The following is a 19,356-nucleotide window of genomic DNA, read 5'->3' as shown; positions in this document are numbered from 1 at the left end:
CATGCTTAAACTCAACACAGGAAACCTTTACCACAGGAGGCATGAAGACATAACAGGGCGGGCCAGTTCATTAGCGCTTTTACATTTACACCCCACTGTGTGTCAGACCTCCTACTTTTTATACAGTCTTGTTTGTCTGACAGATAGAGAGTGTTGGAAACCAAAATCCGGTAAGCTACCCGAACAGAATGGCTCGTTTGGGTTTTGCTTCATTATGCCTCATCATCACACGTGGGCTTCTAACAGATAAGCAATAGAGTTGTAGGCTAGTAATTGAATTACTAGTCTACAACTCTCTTGCTAATTGTTTTTTGGCCACACTGGGGCGGAATTGCGCTACTTCAAAACAAGCTGCCAAACAGACAGCTCGAGGCAGTTGCCTGGTACCAGTTGCAAAGGAAATATTTCGATCCACTGTAAAACATTGCCTTCTGTAGTAGACTATATGCCTGTGTAAAAGTCTTGCATTGAAAGGATTCGAAGAAAACCAAACACTGGCACTCTTAGATAAGTAGGCCTAGGATAGGGTTCTAATGAGCTGTCTAAAACAAACGCGTTTCAGCTAATTTTGTTTTCTTTGTGTTGTAGGCTAAATAACCTTTAGAAATGTAAGGATGAGTGTCAGATAGAAATGTCTCTCTAATACACACACACACACACACACACACACACACACACACACACACACACACACACACACACACACACACACACACACACACACACACACAAGACTTGTTTAAATAAATACATAGCCTACATTTATGTTGTTAATAAATAACAAATTGTTGTTGTATCAGCAATATCTCCAAGTTTTGTTTTTCACTGTCGAAATCTCAAATGTCATAATGATTTGCCAATGCAGGAGAGTACAGGCACCTTTTCTTTCCCACTTCAAGCACTGTTTGTGTTGGAATTTTAAACTCTGGTCAATTTATGAGGACTAATGTTAACTGCTCCTCAGATCTCTGCAGGGTAAATCCAGACAGCTAGCTAGACTATCTGTCCAATCTGAGTTTTCTCTCACACGACTAAAACAACTTTTGACCGTACATGTTCCACCAAAACAAGTTCCTTCCCGAGGCTATTTTTGCAGCAGCTGCTTGCGTGCGGAGCTTAGCGCCGCCCATGACGATTGTGATTGGTTTAAAGAAATGGCAATAAACCAGAGCACATTTTTCTCCCATCCCAGAATGCTGTGTGGACTAGCCAGACCCTCCTTTGCAGCGCTGTTAAGGAAGGTCTGGCAATACGAGACTAGTGCATCCTCGATTCCACCCGCCCAAAGGAGATCCGAGTCGAGGAAGAGACTCGAGGAGAGAGGAGTCAAGGAGGTACAAATTTGTGAGCAAGGCCCCATGTGTACCTATGTAGCTTTGAAGAAAAAAACTATTCTCAGTCATATTTCCTGTCATTTTAAGGACATGAGGCACATGTTTGACTTGGGTCTTTATTTGCATGAGAAGGTGACACAAAAAAGTAAGGATATGACAGATTTTATGCAAGTGAAATTTGAAAATAAACAGCTACATAGGCTAAGTGCTAAAATACCTGTGCTCACAGGCCTATATTCTTAATTATAATCAGCTGAATCCAGACAAAATGATTATTTTCCATTTTATAGTGAATATAAGTATGTGAATTTAACTATAATTTAAGTGGTCAAAATATGTTTTGTTTAAAGCTTTAACAAAGAAAACTGAATATTGTGGTGTCTTAATAGAAAAAAAAAAGGTCCTTAGTCATTTCACCTATTACATTACTGGTTCATTGCACTTAAAGCAAGTCATTAACAGATCTGATATCACACTTGAGTGAGTCCAACTGAAACCAAGATGCTTTTTTGGTTTGCTACAGCATACATATTTGCTTTGTACATACCTTTCCCTGTGTTCCCCTTTAAGAAAGTTAACAACAAACACATTGACAATTTTGACTACAAAAAGGGATGACTACTGAAGAGCGATGTGACAGTTATCGAGGCTTCGTATCACTTTTTCTTTTAAAGCCAACTCCCTTATGCCTTCCCCTCAATAACCCTCACCCGTTATGCCCTCTTCAATTTCAATTCAAATTCAAAGAACTTTATTTATCCGTTAGGAACTTCATTTGTGTTGAGCATCAGTGCATGTACAATACCACGAACACAGCATAATCTAACACACACACACACACACACACACACACACACACACACACACACACACACACACACACACACACACACACACACACACACACACAGTTCCATATAGACAAATAGTTAATAGTTACCAATAAATAGTAACATAAATAGTAACCAAAGCTTGCAAAGTACAATAGATAAATACATGATAAATAAGCATTAAGCATTAAAAAACAATTACATTAAAAGTAAAAAATAAAAAAAATAAAAAAGGGGTTAAAATAGTAAATGTGTCAATTATTCATATTCTGCCGTACAGCAACACCAGTTACTGTCAGTGGAGCGGATGGTTTAGCCTATATTAAAGGAGTTATTTCAGATACTTCCCTATATTTTAGTTTGTTTTAGAGAGACACACACACCCGTATTAAAGGGCCCTCGCCTCGGTAGGAAACCCGGAGGCGAGACAAGAGGCTTTGATTGACATCCTAGACGTCCCCTGTATGTGAAAAACACTGGGGATCTACAACCAAATGATGTTAATTGATTACTCACAATTGACGGATACTTCTGCCAGGGTCTCAGAAGGTTCCTCTCCGCTGGAAGGTCAAAGGAAGTCTGCTTGTCAAGATCGGTCTCCGCGGGTTGCAACTAACCACAGGCGGTTAAAGAGGAGGCCAAACTGCCCCCGTAAGGGTGTCCCCCGCTCGCACGGCCGGAGTGGAGGAAAAAGGGAAAAAAGAAAAAAATCTTCTAAAAAGGCACAAAAGATTTGCGAGGCTTTTTGGTTCCCTTGTTCAACAAGAACACAGGTATTTTTATTTTAGTTGAAGCAAAAAGTTAAAAAAGCAAATAAGCTAAATGGAAATAAAATGAAAAAATGAACTTAGTCCTTAACAGAATGAGTTCAATCACTCAAAATGCTCTTAAGCACAAGATGCCCCAAAAAGCAAGAGAGAGCTTCTTGTTGGCGAAGCACTCATATATATGATTTCATGAGGTTTACACCCCCCGGCACAGCGAGGTGTGTTTAACCACTTTATATGACCTTACCTTACAGGGTAATACAATCTTCAATGCAAATAAGAGGCAGAGCATACGTATAGGAAACATTGAATGTGACGATGTTTCCTCTCTATGCAGTAATATAGTTTCAGCTGTTTTTGGGTTAATACATTTCAAAAGCAGTAATATAGTTTCAGCTGTTTTTGGGTTAATACATTTCAAAAGCAGTAATATAGTTTCAGCTGTTTTTGGGTTAATACATTTCAAAAGCAGTAGTATAGTTTCAGCTGTTTTTGGGTTAATACATTTCAGAAGCAGTAATATAGTTTCAGCTGTTTTTGGGTTAATACATTTCAGAAGCAGTAATATAGTTTCAGCTGTTTTGGGGTTTTCAACTGAACCTCGTTCAACACTACATGTGATTTCAGTTGAACTAGAAAAGCGAGCAGCAGTAAAGGCATCTTTTTTACTGTGGGGATGGTTTGTAACGGTGACACCAGTCTCCAGTCAGATGAGGGTCACAGGTCAGAGTATACTTGAACTCCAAGCCGCCCAACTGGTTTTTACAGGTGACTCTGTATGATCCCTCTTTCATGTCCGTCTCACATGATATCAGAAGGTCATCGTAATGCAAGTCCTCGTCCCAGACCTCTATCTTCAATTCAGGGAATGTGGACACCTTCATAAAAAAACTCATCCTGATTAACTAGTAACACAGAACCATCTGAGAAGTTGTCATTGGAAACTGTTTGGAAAAGGCCAGGCACTTTTAAACAATACATGGCAGGTGATTGGATGAACCGTCTGTCTATCACGTCCGCCATTGTTGTTTTGAACAAACTTACCGTCACACACACCATAGTCTCGCTTTGCCAGATCATCCACACTCTGCGGAGCGGAGGACTGTCTGGCTAGTCCACACAGAATTACGGGATGGGAGAAAAACATGCTCTGGTTCATGGGCATTTCTTTAAACCAATCACAATCGTCATGGGCGGTGCTAAACGCCGGACGGAGCCACTGCAAAATAGTCATGCGAGAGAAAACTCAGATTGGACAGATAGTCTAGCTTGCTGTCTCAATTTACCTTGCAGAGATCTGAGTAGCAGTTAACCATAGTCCCTTATAAATCCACTGGAGTTTAAAATTCAAACAAAAAAGAAAGCAGAATGAAACGGAAATCTGCGAAAATACATGCATCTGGCAGAATTTCCTGCGGCACCGGCGCAATCTCAGAAGTGGAACGTCAAGGATATAGACTACACACGCCAAAACCACACCCGTAGCTGCCAGTAGCTCCTGACAAAACGTTGATTTGCTTGGTCCACTGCTTTTCAGAAACAATGCATTAACCCATACAAATGTATTAATGATCCGAAAAAATGCACAAGATCATATCTGTGTGTACAAACATTTAATGAATTAGGCCCATTGTTCTCGTTACTTTAGTGTGCAGGGCAGCTGGATTCTCGCGAGTATCATAGGATCACATATCACACGAAAATCTAAACATTCGAGATGAGCCAGGCCTGCGTAGAATCTATCACCGGTGATCGCCGCCTAATGCATGTCTGTTAGATTTGTGTCCGACTTGATCCCGAATTGCTCTGACGTCATGAACACGTTGGCAACGATAACCTCACGAGATCTAGGTGGCCTCAGTTTTGGGAGGCAGACAGTTTAGTTTTAAGGATCTTTGGCAAGACCCAGGCGGACCCAGGGCATGATGGCAAACGCCTGGCTCTCAGCTGATCTAACAGCTGATTTTTTTACTTTTTATTGTTTTTGTCTGATTTAAAGGCTTATTCTATACAGACGTTTAGAAGTCAGAGAGACTAAATCAGATTACGGATATTCTACAGTCTGTTGTTTATAAACATCAGCAACAGATCGCATGTAGCCTAGAGCATTTTAACAGCTGCTCTGTCATAATAACAACAACAACTGGAGACTGTGTACAAGCTGATATATGGGTCTGATAACATTTATTAAATTGGAATCGGTCCTAACAGGATGTGAGTGTTTCTGTGACTTCCTGTTCAGACTGAAGGCTGCTGCAAACGGCTGGAAACTGTCCGACTTTACCGCAGCCTTTGGTCACCACCCCCGGCTGCTGCTGCCTGCTCTCGTCCACTTTACAGGCGAGGCGCAGTTCATCTCGAACGAGCCTGATGTGTTTGTGTCTGAACTACCAGCTCACCGAGCCACTCAGTGTTCGGTGAGGAGCTACTGGCACCGGCCGCAACTGGTTGTTCAAAACAATAATGGTGGACATGATAGATGGATTGTTCATCCAAAAATGGGTTAGTGTGCATCATATGAGGATCCAGGAAGTTGAAATGTGTGGCCACTATGCAAAAATCATCTCATAGCCCACTGCTGTCCCTGGGGTTTTGGTCAGATGATTTGCAACTTACTCTTTGTTAAACACCACCCCCCTTATGTTAATGTTGCTACACCTCTCAAGGTCGCATTGCACATATACAGTTTACAATGATAATGGTATTTTTTTGAAAATGGGTCTTCAATTTTAAACAGATGTAAACAAAAGCAGACTTCTCATTTCTAGTTGACTATGCATTTTGTTGGCTGCAGCTGGCTAATTTGATCAGCTAACAGGACAGGCCCAATATTGTCACTCATGCAGTTCCTGCCCTGAACAGGTATATTTCTAGTGTAACATGTAACACACTTATCTTTTTACAATGCTAGGCTCACACAGATGATAGAAATAGTAACTCTAGTCTACAGTTCATCTAAAAGTACATCAGACCTACTGAGCTGATCTGTAATGAGAAGATTTACTGACCGTGCCCAGATCGTAACGAGCATTCCACCAGGGATTGTTTGACTGGATCATGTCAGTCCTGCGATAGAAGGATCCGTACTGTATCTTAGCATAGCTGTGAATAGGAGGAAACAAGGAAAAAGCAACTCTTGAATTAATTTTGTTTGATATACCACCTTCAGATCTTAATTCCTGACCTCATTTTATTCACCTATCAGTCTCGCCAGCATAATCTCCATACAGATCCCATGCTCGGATAATGGTCACCACCGCTGTTCCTCTCCAGGCTTCTTGAGGACAGCAGTTGGACGCCAGGTTAGGAGTGTACCAGCAACTTGGTTTGCTATGTGAGCTGCTCACGGCATTGCCTTTTAAGTACAGCTCTATGGCCAACTTCATCCCTTCCTTATGATTCTCAGTTGGCATCAGCTCATACATTGGCCTGAGGGAGTACGAAACAACAGTTGGGATGTCCTTAAGGGTTTTCAGCCAATTCCTGTAGCCAAGGGAGTCATCGTGAGTAAGAGAAAACTCCCCCGACCAAACATTGCCTCCTGACACCTCTGTGTAGTGTTGGTGGAGACCAGAGCTGTACGAGGTGGAGACGTCCTGGTTCCGTAGGACCTTGGTGCAATACGGTTTGTTACCGGGTAATTTCACCTTCCCCAGGCCTAGAGAAACACCCAGTGATAGGCAGGAGTGGACCTAGAGGACAGGAGGGAAAAAATACTGTTTACTATACTATTTATATTCATCCAGGCCAGCTTAGGTCTGACTCTCGCATTAAATGCACACACTCAGGGAGAGACAATATTTTTAATGTTACAAGCTAGGTTAGCCGTATGTTTCGTTGTTCAACGAGCCCAGAGGCCTGTACTAAGAAGCAAGATCAACATGCCCTGGATCTCTTTCAGTTATCCGGCTTCACCTAACCTAACAACCGCGGTCCCGCATAAGCTGTATCACGACGCTGGTTATCAACTAGTTCAGTCAACTCAGGGTTTCCCAATCCAGCAGCATGCGCGTTCACATAAAAGAGGCGGTGTTTGCGCACCACGACCAATCGCAAACATCTACCAGAGCCGCATGTTTTATATAAGAAGAGCAAATTATAATTCTACATAAATATGAAGAACACAGACTCGGTTTTACAGGGAAAACGCAATACAGTCGCTGCTTCCTAAAACAGGAAGGAAAGCTGGCAAAAACAAAATAGCCGATGCTGTAGATGTTTAAATCAACGCTTATCACTTCCCCATCAGTCAGGACCAAGATCTGAGCATAATTACACTTGTGCGTCGTTGCTTTAGCCCATTATTTCAGTTGCAACCCTGGCAGTGGGAAGCGATCGTGAGAGCAAATAAAAAATATAAAAACATAATTCAAACCGATGTGCGCATTGGCGACACACGGCTCAAGAAGCCGATATGTAATTCTCCTCCCATTAAAATATATATACTTCATAAAAATACCCATCAGGGAATGTTAACGGGGTTGTCGGTCTCTAAATGTTTTAACTTTTATGAGCGCAATTGTCACATTCTCCCTGTGTGTCCCTCCCTCCTGCCACATTTCCACTCCCCAGGCCCTTCATTGCCATTCTTTAGCCAGATGCCCCTAGACCTTTCCACCTGTCCCAGTCACCTGACTCTCACAACCAGCCAGTACTGCCAGTAAGTCTTTGTATCTACACCTCTTCAATAAATCCATGAACTCTTGCTGTCTTCCTGGATTGTCTGCATATGGGTGCTTCCCTTGTCACCTCGCACTTGCCCCAGTGACAGAACAATATGGGCAAAAATGGACCCGGAAGATTAATCATTCTTTGTGGATGAACTTAATAGGGTGACTCACACCATTCATTGCCTTCTGAACTACTGCAGTGAACACCTTCAGTATTAAGCAAAAAGATGCAGCTCTGTTACTGGCCCTCTGGGCGGTGTCTCATAAATCTTTGTTGATGAAATGTCTACCTGGACTGGCAGATAATTTTACTTTTAACACTCCAGCCCCCCTGTCTAATAGTGTTGGCCTGCCTCTCAGTCGGCTAGACTCGGCATCTAGCCTGCCCAAATCCTGTATTTCCTGGACCATATGAGCCTTCAATGGACTAGGTGAGCCTCCCTGATGTTCAGCAGCCATAATTAATTGGGACTCACCTTGCCTTTTTCCATCCCTGTGTTGGAACCCCAAGAAGGTCATTACAGCACACAAGGCCATTAGCTTTCTCTGCTTTTTTAGCTGGCCATCGCTGCCAAAGCCCTGCCAGAACATCAATTGGCCATCCGCCTGTGGTTCCCTGTTCCTCTTAGGTTCCCTCTGAGCCCCTTTTTACAGTCAGTCACCTGATTGCCATTGTTGCTTTGCACCTATGCATTCAACCCTCTAATAATCCTTTAACCTAGAACTTGGAACCTGTACCAGTATCTATCACTACCTTCCTGCATGCCTGACTGTCTCGCTGCACCTTTTTTCTGTTTACCTGTGGACTCTCACTTACTTCTATTTGGTTTCTATTCATGCTAATGAGACTTATCTACACATGTTCTAATCCCTGAACTCTTCCTGTCTGCCTGAACTGTCTGCATTTGGGTGCTTCCCTTTTCGCCTCAACCCAGTGACATTTATGAATTTAGCATACAATTGATTGACATTACTGTATGATAATTGTTGCATAAATCTGAGAGTCTTTCAAGGCAGTGTAAAAACCTTTGTGTTTGTGTGCATGTGCAGTGTCTGTACAACTATCCATTTTGCTTACTGCGTACACTGTAAAAGGTATGTTTGCTACATGTACCTGGTTTGAGGAGAGCCCATTCAGTGAGGACAAACAGGTACGTACAGCTGTGACTCGCCTGAGTCGGCCCCCTAGGGAAACCTGAAATGAAGTACAATGTTGTTAAGACAAAGAAATATGGCATTCTTTTTTTTATTTGTGAATTAAAGTGATGGTTCGGAGTAATTTCACCTTTGCAACATGACCTCGAGCCAAACACCCCCCCAGAAGCTTTTTTCAGCTGGGTCTAACACTGGGCGAGTTAGCGTAGAGTAGCGTTATCAGCTGAATAGCTTAGCGCAGGGGCTAATGGACCCACGTTTGTATCTCGTAAATGACCCCACTAATAATGCCCAAAATGATACCAAACGTCTACACTAGTACAAATAGGTAAAACAATGGATTGGAAAGTTTGTAAGTACACCAGAAGTTTATGTAAATAACACTTGCCTGCTGGCTTCTGCTCTCTGCTGTTGTTGTTGCTGCTGTAAGACGAGTGCTTAGGGCCGTCTACAAATTACAACACCGAAAAGAGATGCAACAAAAATATTTTTTTATTTAACTTTTTTTTTTTTTTTAACTAAGTGCTGTAGTATAACTAGCAGGAGACAAGTAATAACTGAGGTAAGTTTGGAGACATTACCTTATTTAATCATTAAATTAATACATATTTTTTTTGTATCTCTTTTCGGTGTAGTAATTTGTAGACGGCCCTAAGCACTCAGAGCAAGCAACAGAGAGCTGAAGAGAGCAGGCAAGTGTTCATAAACTTCTGGTGTACTTACAAACTTTCCAATCCATCGTTTTATGAGAGCATAACCTATTTGTACTACTTGTAGACGTTTGGTATCATTTCGGGCATTATTAGTGGGGTCATTTACGAGATACAAATGTGGGTCCATTAGCCCTGCGCTAAGCTATTCAGCTGATGACGCTACTCTATGCTAACTCTCCCAATGTTCGACCTAGGTGAAAAAAGCTTCTGGGGGGGTGTTAAGTAAACAAACAAGTGAACCATCACTTTAAGGACATTATTAATGGAAATTAAAATGGTCTGTGTGTATGAATTTTAACCTGGTGGATGTAGTGTGTGCCATAGGTTTGTATGAGCTCAATGTACTGAGGAAAGGACAAGATGACGAACTCCGGCAGCCTGGCCAAATCCTTACTGAACTCGGAGCTGAGGGGCGGTTTGCGGGACACACGGTAACTAGACACAAAGAGACAAAAAATAAATTATCCTAAAACTTAAAACAACTGAAAAATCCAAACTTCAGTGGGGATGCATGGTCTTCACACCCTACCTATAATGGCTGCAGGTGACCCTGTGAGTGCTGAAGAAGTAGCGGTCCTCTCTGGTCCTCGCTGTAGCAAAGGCATACGCAGCGGAGCGCGTTCCCCCAACCTCCAGGCCGGCACTCACAAACCTATCTATATTTAGGCCAACCTGAAAAAAAAAATAAAAGCTCATGAACTGCTTGATGTTTACCCATAATCACCAAAAAGGAGGTAAAATAAAAAAAGAATCATATGTCTACACATACGGAAGAGGATTAGGGCCACGTGAAAAATGTATTTGAGTTCTGAGTTTAAAGTCAGAATTCTGAGATTTTTTCATGTGACCCTAATCCTCTTCTGTAGTACACATCTATTAGTTATAATAATACTATTCAGAAATGATAATTTAATGTCAACAATTAGCTGTGAGAAGTTTCCCACCTTCCAGTTGTTAATTTCCTGGGATGTGTAAGCATTAATCAGTGAGCTGTGGACACAATTTACAGGAAAGAATAACCATTAAAACTTTTTCATTTCTAAGTTAATTTGTAGCTTCTTTTTTTTTAAGGCTCAAATGTTATTAAGGGTATAGACACCCAGTTTTAGAATATTGTGTGTGTTCCTACACACAGACAAGCTACGAATGAGACAGATAACTTTTGGACTTGTGATGTGACTCGTGAACAAAAAAAACAGATTTGAGCTGTCACATCATACTGAAATCATATGTTCTTGCATGACTGGTACAAACAGGTACAAACATAACAGGTACAAAATAAGGAGGCTTTCACACCTATAGTTTGGTGGACTGTGAATCGGGGGTGAAGTTGCAACATTGTTGCATTTATTTTATTTGGTTCGGTTTGCTTTGTCAAATGCACCAAACACACGTCAAATGGTCGAAACCATATCTATGGTCGAAACGGTCACTTCGTTATTGGACAGAATCTCCGAAACTCGCCGACACTTCCTGGTCTCACAAATAATGGAGCAACACCAAATTTATAACAAAGTCTTGGGTTTTCTGGTTCTGCTTCAGTGTTTCTAAAATTTTAAAAGTAGTTGAACAATGTGAGCAGCTGACAGACAGCAGGTGAAGGAGAGAGAGAGAGAGAGAGAAGATGATGTCACACAGACTGATGATGTCACACAGACGACCAGCGATGTGTGGTCAGAACAGCTTATGGATCCAAAACTTATCATCCCTTAAATCATATATAAGTCCGTAAATTGTGTGCAAGGTTGAAATTGCAGGCTAGTATATGCGCTGTTCTTGGTTCACTTCCTGTACTTGGGTCGGATTGCGTTCTTACCTAAAGTAAACCGAACTCTAGTTCGCTTGGAAGCGAACCGAGACCCCCGCTTTTAGGTGGACCAAAGATTGTTTGTTTGATCCGCACCAGAGTTCAGATGAGCTTTCACACCGCCACAAACTAACCGGACTATCCGACCAAACGCTCCAGGGTTTGCACCAAACGAGGTAGGCCTAGGTGTAAAAGCAACCTTAAACCTAACATCTATGTCAGACTTTATGGAGAGACCCCGAATGGAAGAGATAATTGGTGTCCAAGTCTGTGACGTTCAAGATATTACGAAAGAAGTTATTTTGCTTTTAGCTTTAGTAAAGTCTGGTGCATATTTCACAGGAATTGACTGACCTGTCATGGTGGATATGATGCATTCAGTAATACAGTATAATGCGGTATATTACCTAACAGAGTCGTGCATACTGTCGTAGAGATGAAAATTGCAGTGGCTGAATGCGCGCCAATCCACTGCAGAGACTGGAAGCTGAAAATGAAGGTGGGTACACCATGTTTAACATGCACAAATGTTAAAGTTGCTGTAGATGTATTGTTTACTTAATTAATTAATCAATTAATTAATTACTTTCTGCAGGCTGTTGTCTTGAAGAGGGTTCCTGCAGAGAGTACAGGTGCCAGCTGGGGTGAGGAAAGTCTTCACGTCAACCACGTAGGCTGCTTTACGCTGCAGGGTGACCATGTCAAAGCCCTCCCCCACCAGGTCGTGGCCTGGTACAAAGGGAGCGGACTGACACTGGCTGGAGTTCTCAATCCAACAGGAGAGAACAGGCGAGTGGTGCGACAGAAAGAGCAGGAGACTCAGGTAGAGAAGGGATGGGGTTGAAAAGGTGAGCATGGCTGCAGTCAAAGAGACTGAAATAATTCAGAGAAAGACAAAGAGTGGATAAGGACAAATACATATTTGGGAGCTTAAAAAGCAATATATTGGCATATAGCAACTGTCTCTAACCTCAGTCGTATTGATTTGCAGACAAAAGGAAAAAAATACTTCTCTTCTAACAATGGCTCCATTTAGGGAGGGGCACGACAGAAGCAGTTTAATAAACAACCTTGTTTAATCAGGCCGCAAACCACCGCACACGGAGACAAAAGGATAAATGTTGTAAATGAGGTGCAACGGGGCAATGGGCTAGCGATTGTAGAGTCACCAGCAATTGTACTGTACAGGAAAACAGTACTACTCTGTGATTCAAGCCACTAAAATGTAATTGTCAAACTCACCAAGGCACGATCCAATGACCAATGTTGTGATCTGCAAAAAGCAGAAAATAGTTCTGCTGGTTGGCAGAGGAGCTACTCTTTCTTAAACAAATATTTTTATTGATTTTTCCCTTTTTGCAACAATCACCATTACACAGAACCACATTTAACATTAATTCTAGATCTACATATTTATACACATAACATACACATCCCTACAGCAAAAAAAAGGGGGGGGGGAATAATAAACATAATAATAGTACTGATTATATTATACTGGCCAATGAAGATTCAAATAAGATAAAAAGGGCTGCCAGACCCCATCAAACTTTGCAGAGGAACCTCGAAAGAGGAGCTACTCTTTCGACAGAAGGTAAACGAGTACAAACTTGTGAACCTTTGTCAAAGCGTGTGGTCACATTGATAGAGCCAGTTTCTCAACCTCCTCAGTCTTATTCTATAGTGGCTGATACAATATGATCATTTGTCTTTCTAGTTGATTCTGCAAAATGTCTAAACTTGGCCCAAATCAGTTCCAGCCTTATGAGTTTGTTGTGCAGCAATGATGACACTCTATCTTGTAATGCACAGCTGCGTTCTTTCTTCAGCCTGTCTCCCTGCCAGCTTTGGATCAACCAACTTCCTCATCTTTGCCCATTCACATCTAATTGGTCCAGAGGGCTGTGCTAGGGCAAAGACTCAGACTAATTTGCAACAAGAATTGTTTGGCGTCATTGACTCTTCGCCTCGCATTTCTTTTGCTGTCTCGCCCACTTTTTAACCATGTGATCTGGGACTCTGGTAAAGGTGTCTGCCCTTTGTGGATTCTGCATAAACAGACTTTGCATTTGGTTACATGTTGGTTGAACATGGTGTTGCTCTGTAGTTTTGTTGGTTTATGTTATTAAAAGCTCATCTGACTCAAACATAAAGTTTATGTTCCACTGAAGCTTCACTTTCACTCTGGCTTGGCACAACAAGTTAACACCTTCCCTAACATCACCAGCACACACACCTGAAGAGAATCACACACACAGGCAGACAACACAGCAAAACAAAACAAAACACAGCACGTAACACCCCCTCCCATAAGAGGAAACCCCTCCTCTATATGCACGTCATCACAAATTATTACATCTCTAAGAAGGTTCATCAGTTCCACATCATTATTACTGACCCACCAGTCTAACCAGAATCTCACGTTGTTCCTCAAACTAGTCTCACCCACGGGACAGCGCGTCAGCCACAATGTTGTCGGCTCCCTTCTTATGTTTAATGCAGAGGTTGTAACCCTGGGCCAGGAGTGCCCAGCGCATCAAGCGCTGATTGCACTGATGCATTGCATTGATCCCTGGCCAACCTGCTTACCAAGGTAGGTAACAGTAGCCTACCAAACTCACACATGGCCAAGTTAAGGGTAAGAGAAGCGTCCGCCAGCCGCTGGAATACAGTTTCCAGACTGGACATGTGACTCCCCCACTCACTGGAGTAGACCACCACATCGTCAAGGTACACACTGCAGTTAGGTACATCTCCTAATATACGCTGCATTAGGAACTGAAAAGTGGCAGGCGCGTTCACGGTGTACTGCATAAACGCACCAGGCGTGACAAAGGCTGATATTTCAGAAGCTCGCTGTGTCAAAGGAACCTGCCAGTATCCTTTGAGTAGATCAAGCTTTGAAATTTTATTCAATTTTATTTATAGTATCAAATCATAACAAGAGTTATCTCGAGACACTTTACAGCAGGGGTCATCAACTACATTTTTTCAAGGGCCAGAATTTTTCTAAGCAGACACTCTGGGGGCCGGACTTTGAAATAAAATTAATTTATACCTAATAAGCCTATTCTTGTTTGAAATGTTCACTTTCTTACTGAATTAATGCTATATTTTGTACATGTATTAGTGTGAGAAAACTCCTAAAAAACATGGAAACTCCATAATGATAACTGGCTCTTTAACTAGAAAATGATCTCAGACTAGGAGGCAGTTCACTGAGGAGTGATGGTTAAAGTCTGTGATTATGGAAACATTATTGTAGAATGCAGCGTCCTGATTGGTGGAAAATGCTTGCAGAAAGAAATGGCTGTTGTCAGGTAAACACTGTCAAAGAGGCTGAAGGGAAAAGTTGATGTGGAAAAGCCAAAAGCCCAGCTTTAATGATGAATGACTGATAAGCAGGCTATGTACTCGTCATGTATGCCTCATTTGCAATGAAAGATGCTGTTGCAAAATAATACAACCAGAATCATCATCATCAAGAATGAAGAACTCTAACATATCGCGTCATTCACATGCATATTAAGTAGCCACTTATAATACCTCCATAGATTTACTGCTCCAGCGGAGTTTGGTTTGTTCAGCCAGCAGTGAGGTTCACAAGACTTTGTCCAAATTTCCAGATTCCCGGCAAACTAAGATAAACAGTTAGACTAAAAACCGACAGCTTTTGTTTTAGCTTGTTTGTAAAAATTCAATATTTGCAGAGTAGAGCTGTGTTTGCGTAAAACAGCGCGGTGGACTGAGCAGACAGAGCAGATTTAAATATCGCTTTCTACATGTTTATGCAGAAGGTCTACACAGGTGAGTGCACAAGTAGTGACTTTTTACTCACGGTACAGAAAAGAGACTAGTGTGAGTTAATTTGCCCCAGCAGCGTTGGTAACTCTCTCTGTATCGTTCCCAGTCAGGTGCTGCGTGTTTTAACTCAAACACATCCCGGCTCAGCTGTGTGAGTGGAGCTCGGGCATCGCTGTACAGAATCCCGGCATGTGAATAGAGATGCAAATACAGGGGGCTGGGTTTTTGCTCTAAATGCTTGAAATGATAAATAACAGAACGCATTTTTTTCTCTTTACATTTTGTGAATTCATGATTATTCTGCGGGCCAGACTAAAAGCTTTGGCGGGCCGCATGTGGCCCGCGGGCCGCCAGTTGACATTCACTGCTTTACAGTCTAGACCACACTCTATAGTTTACAAAGCCCCAACAATTCTAGTAATTCCCCCAAGAGCAAGCATTTAGCATCTAGTGGCGAGGAAAAACTCCCTTTTAGGAAGAATCTTCGGCAGATCCAGACTCTTGGTAGGCGGTGTCTGACAGTGCCGGTTTGGGGTGTGATGAACAGTGGCGTAATAGTCACAATAAAGATAATGGAACAGTGACTACAAATGGTAGTTGTAGTAGTTCATGTCATAGCAGGGCACTGCAGGGCGTTACAGGATGTAGCGTGGCACGGCAGAGCATAGCTGGACGTAGCAGGACTCAGCAGGGTTCAGCAGGACGCAGCGGGACACTGCAGAGCATAGCAGGGCGTAGCAGGGAGTACAGCAGGACCACGGCGACAGCTGCAACCAAGATCTTGGTGCCATCCTAATCCAAGGAAATATGCTGGGCGAAAAAAAAAACATAAGGACTCCGGGGAGTAAACTCCCCAGAGCTAAGTTAGTAACAAGCACTTCTGGGACAAGGATGCATACAAATGGAAACAAATGGAAAGAGAGAGGAGAGAGCAGCTCAGTGTGTCAAAGGAAGGAAGGAAGTCCCCCGGCAGTCTAGAACTATAACAGCATAACTAAGAGAGACAGGTTAAAGGTGCTGTAGGTAGGATTGTGAAGATCCAGGATTTAGCCAAAAAATTTGAACATCAACAACATCTCAGTCCCTCCCTCCTTTCTGCTAAAGCCCAAAACGGTCTCCTAAGCCCCTCCCCCCACAAGGGAGAACGAATGCGTGTGCATGAATGAGTGATTGACACGCAGTTAGACACCCCCCCCTGGCCCTGATTGGTGCATCTGAACAGGGAGCTGGGGATTTTTGCAAATTGCACTACAGGTGCGGTGGTGGATGGTGCCAGAGGAGCCAGATTTTTTTTTTTTATTACCTGCTTCATGTAGTTCTACTGGAACATAGGGTCAGTTGCAGCAAATATGACAGAAATTTAGTTTTATAAGTCTTACCTACTGCACCTTTAAGGAGATGCAATCCAGGGTAGCTATATCTTTAGATAATGAAGTCTGGATGTGTTTGGCGCCCAGCACAATAACTTCAGTTTTGTTTCAGTTTAACATCAGAAAATTGTAGATCATCCAGGATTTTATATCTTTAATGCTTGCTTGAAGTTTAGCTAACTGACTGGTTTCGTCTGGCTTGATTGATAGGTATAATTGTGTATCATCCGCATAACAGTGAAACAGTGATAACAGTGATTCCTTTAATGCCAACTAAATGTTCTAATCTCTGTAACAGGATGGTATGGTCAATAGTGTTGAAAGCAGCACTTAGATCTAATAAGAAAAGTATGAAGGCAAGTCCTTCTGGGAGAAGTTTTAATCAATCCTACACCCTTAGGCGATTTCTGAAACGACCCCTGCTGCTTCCGCCTCCAAGCGTCACAATTAGCCACCAAGTGACCGGACTTACGGCAGAAGAAGCATAGTTTATCAGACCTAGGACGTAAGGGAGCGCTGTCGTAACGCACCGGAAGATCTGATTTTTGGGTAGCTTCCCGTGGAGAAGTATCACGTTTATTAAAAACAGCCTTATGTGTGAGTGTAAACTGCTCGTTTAAATACACAGTATGCTCAGGTACGCAGTTTTTAAACTCCTCCAACAACATCAGGTCACGCGAAGAAGACAGATCGACAGCCTTACACGCTGCACACCACCTGTCAAAAAGGATCCCTTTCTCCCGCGCAAAGTCAATATATGAATGTACACACCAACCAGACAGCCAACTGTCGGCAGAAAAGGCAGTTGGACTGATCAGTCTCGCCGAGTTGGTCAAAAAAATGCCTCAGAACACACTGAAGAGACGAGATGTAATACGTCTCCATAACAGCAAGCGGCGCTAATCTGTATTGTTGCCCAAAAATTTTTGCAGCTGATTGGACGAACATGTCACATGGGGCTTTTTTCTCCGGAAATTCAAAGACAGACTTTCATGGCGGCCGTTCAGAATACGATCTCATATTGTACTAAAATAGTTCACTGAAACGTGTTTCTGAAAACATTTTAAGCGAGAAATAGGCCGTGCAGTTGCTGAATCGGTCTTCATTTCAGCTCAACAAAAGTCAGTTTAAAAGAGTTTTGTCAGACTTTGAGAGACTCTAGTCACCTCATCCCGCTCCCCATTTCCGGATTAGTACTCTACTAATCAGATGGGTCATTTGAGTCCGACTGCCGGCAGTGCCCGCCCCGCCGATTATACATGTTGAATCGGCCAAAATGAAGGCCGACTGCCCCTCGGACGGACGACGGCACGGAACACACTGAACAGACTCGAGTCACTGACCTCGCCAGACTGTCCAACGGCCGATTATCGGCTCTATGTGTCCGGGCCTTTAGACCGCAGAAACGCCGTCTGTAGGCCTCAGGCGCTATAACTCATACGCCTGCAAAATGGCACCTTTAACTTTATCATGAGTGAGTCCGTCCTCCACAGACAAAGAGGAGCAGGCCTCTTGAGCTTTACCCACTAACTTAAGGACATTTTATAGTCATGCGTAAAATCGACGGCATACCTACGGCTAGCCTGATGTGCACCTCTCGAAAAATGTAACTACAAGTCACAGTGATGCATGTCTGTAGCTACCTACCTAAGTTGTTGATGTTCAAATTTTTTGGCTAAGTCCTGGATCTTCACAATCCTACCTACTGTGTTGCATTCCCCATGACTCATTTCCTGGTTCTCCTTCTCCATAAACAACATGAAATCAAAGAGAGGGTTAACTTTTCCTGCTACAGATTTCCCACCTTTGTCAGAAAACACAGGAGAGACACTTTGTTTCTCTCACTATGACTAGAGTTGGTCGCTCCAAAGCTCCCGTCACTCTCTCACTTCTCCCTCGCTCTATCACCCACTCCCTTCACACACACACACACACACACACACACACACATGGGCTCGACGCAAACACCAGCGCACAAGTATAAACATCAGGCCACTTACGTAAGCTACGGCGAAAGCTCTGCGTGGAGCCTCCGCAGAACTGTAAAACAGGCTTTTCACAATGCCTACACGTCCTTAGGCCACTGTAAAGCAGTAGCAATACGCTCAAATGGACCAAAGTAAGCTTCTACCTCTGACTCACGGAAAACAGGCACCAGCGAAATGTGGTGACAGCAGAATTGGCATAATGCGCACCAGCTGTGGTAATATTACGGTTAACTCCCAAACCCGCCTGTATTTCCATCTGACGCATCTTTAAAGCAGTCTCCTCCTCCACCTCCAAATTCTTTAACTCTAACTGCGCAGCTGGAAATCTCTCTTTCTCCTCGCTCTCTACCTAAAGGCGAATTAACCGCACCTTTAACCTGGCATCCAGTTTAGACCCCGGAGATGAATCTACAGACATTGGTTCAAACTGCGGCAAAGTGACCGGCTGTCGTTCGGCTCCCTCATGTCGAAATACCAGAGTAACATTAACGGCCTGATCTGTCACATCATGTGCGCTCACCTCTGGATCAGGGCCGCTCACGGGTGCAGAGAAAACTCCCTGACTAACGAGACCAGTAAACACAAAAGCCTTTAGCTCAGCTTTTCGGAGGGAAACTGACACACAAATGCCATAATATTCCGCGATCTCATGCAGATCTTTCTTTGTACATTTATCAAACTTACCCAAAGTGGGGTCAGACACAAACGTAGCCTACCTATAATTCAAAAGCCGTCATACTCATAACACATGCACAATCAGAAACAACTAACAGAGGCCATGACGCTGTTTGCAACATTTGTTCTTGAGTGCAGAGTAGCCTGTCACATGTGTATCTACTGTATACAGTAGCTTCCATTTCAAGGACATGAAGCAAATGTTTTGACAGTATTTATTAACATGATAAGATGAAAAAAGAA

At 42.8% G+C, this 19,356-nt stretch overlaps 1 protein-coding gene across 4 annotated transcripts; it reads right to left on the bottom strand.

Annotated features, from left to right (window-relative positions):
* Nucleotides 1-2,906: 2,906 nt before the first annotated feature.
* Nucleotides 2,907-19,312, bottom strand: LOC120567949 (perforin-1-like). Of its 4 annotated transcripts, XM_039815077.1 has the most exons (11): nt 18,451-19,086; nt 12,519-12,549; nt 11,863-12,149; nt 11,684-11,763; nt 10,414-10,459; nt 9,999-10,141; nt 9,769-9,904; nt 8,716-8,796; nt 6,130-6,623; nt 5,940-6,033; nt 2,907-3,809 (listed from the first exon to the last, which is right to left on the bottom strand). In XM_039815077.1, the coding sequence occupies exons 3-11, from the start codon at nt 12,130-12,132 to the stop codon at nt 3,597-3,599; spliced, it is 1,557 nt and encodes a 518-aa protein (XP_039671011.1). In that variant the 5' UTR covers nt 12,133-12,149; nt 12,519-12,549; nt 18,451-19,086; the 3' UTR covers nt 2,907-3,596. The 4 variants fall into 4 exon arrangements, with proteins under 4 accessions (XP_039671011.1, XP_039671020.1, XP_039670996.1 ...); XM_039815086.1 differs by lacking the exons at nt 12,519-12,549; nt 18,451-19,086 and adding an exon at nt 19,123-19,312; XM_039815062.1 differs by lacking the exon at nt 12,519-12,549 and having other exon boundaries at nt 18,451-19,085.
* Between the last annotated feature and the right edge of the window lie 44 nt (nt 19,313-19,356).

The sequence above is a fragment of the Perca fluviatilis genome, chromosome 1, assembly GCF_010015445.1.
Source record: "Perca fluviatilis chromosome 1, GENO_Pfluv_1.0, whole genome shotgun sequence".
NCBI lineage: Eukaryota > Metazoa > Chordata > Actinopteri > Perciformes > Percidae > Perca > Perca fluviatilis.
The sequence above is the reverse complement of the archived record's forward strand: the minus strand, read 5'-3'. Positions and strand labels throughout refer to the sequence as shown.

What these genes read in the sequence shown, in the direction of transcription:
- LOC120567949 (XM_039815086.1), bottom strand. Translation starts at nt 12,132, where the DNA reads ATGCTCACCTTTTCAACCCCATCCCTTCTCTACCTGAGTCTCCTGCTC. An exon ending in AGTATGCACGACTCTGTTAG is followed by an intron (nt 10,460 to 11,683) that starts GTAATATACCGC and finishes TTGTGTCCACAG; the next exon opens with CTCACTGATTAATGCTTACA. An exon ending in CTCGTTACGATCTGGGCACG is followed by an intron (nt 3,810 to 5,939) that starts GTCAGTAAATCT and finishes TTTTTTATGAAG; the next exon opens with GTGTCCACATTCCCTGAATT.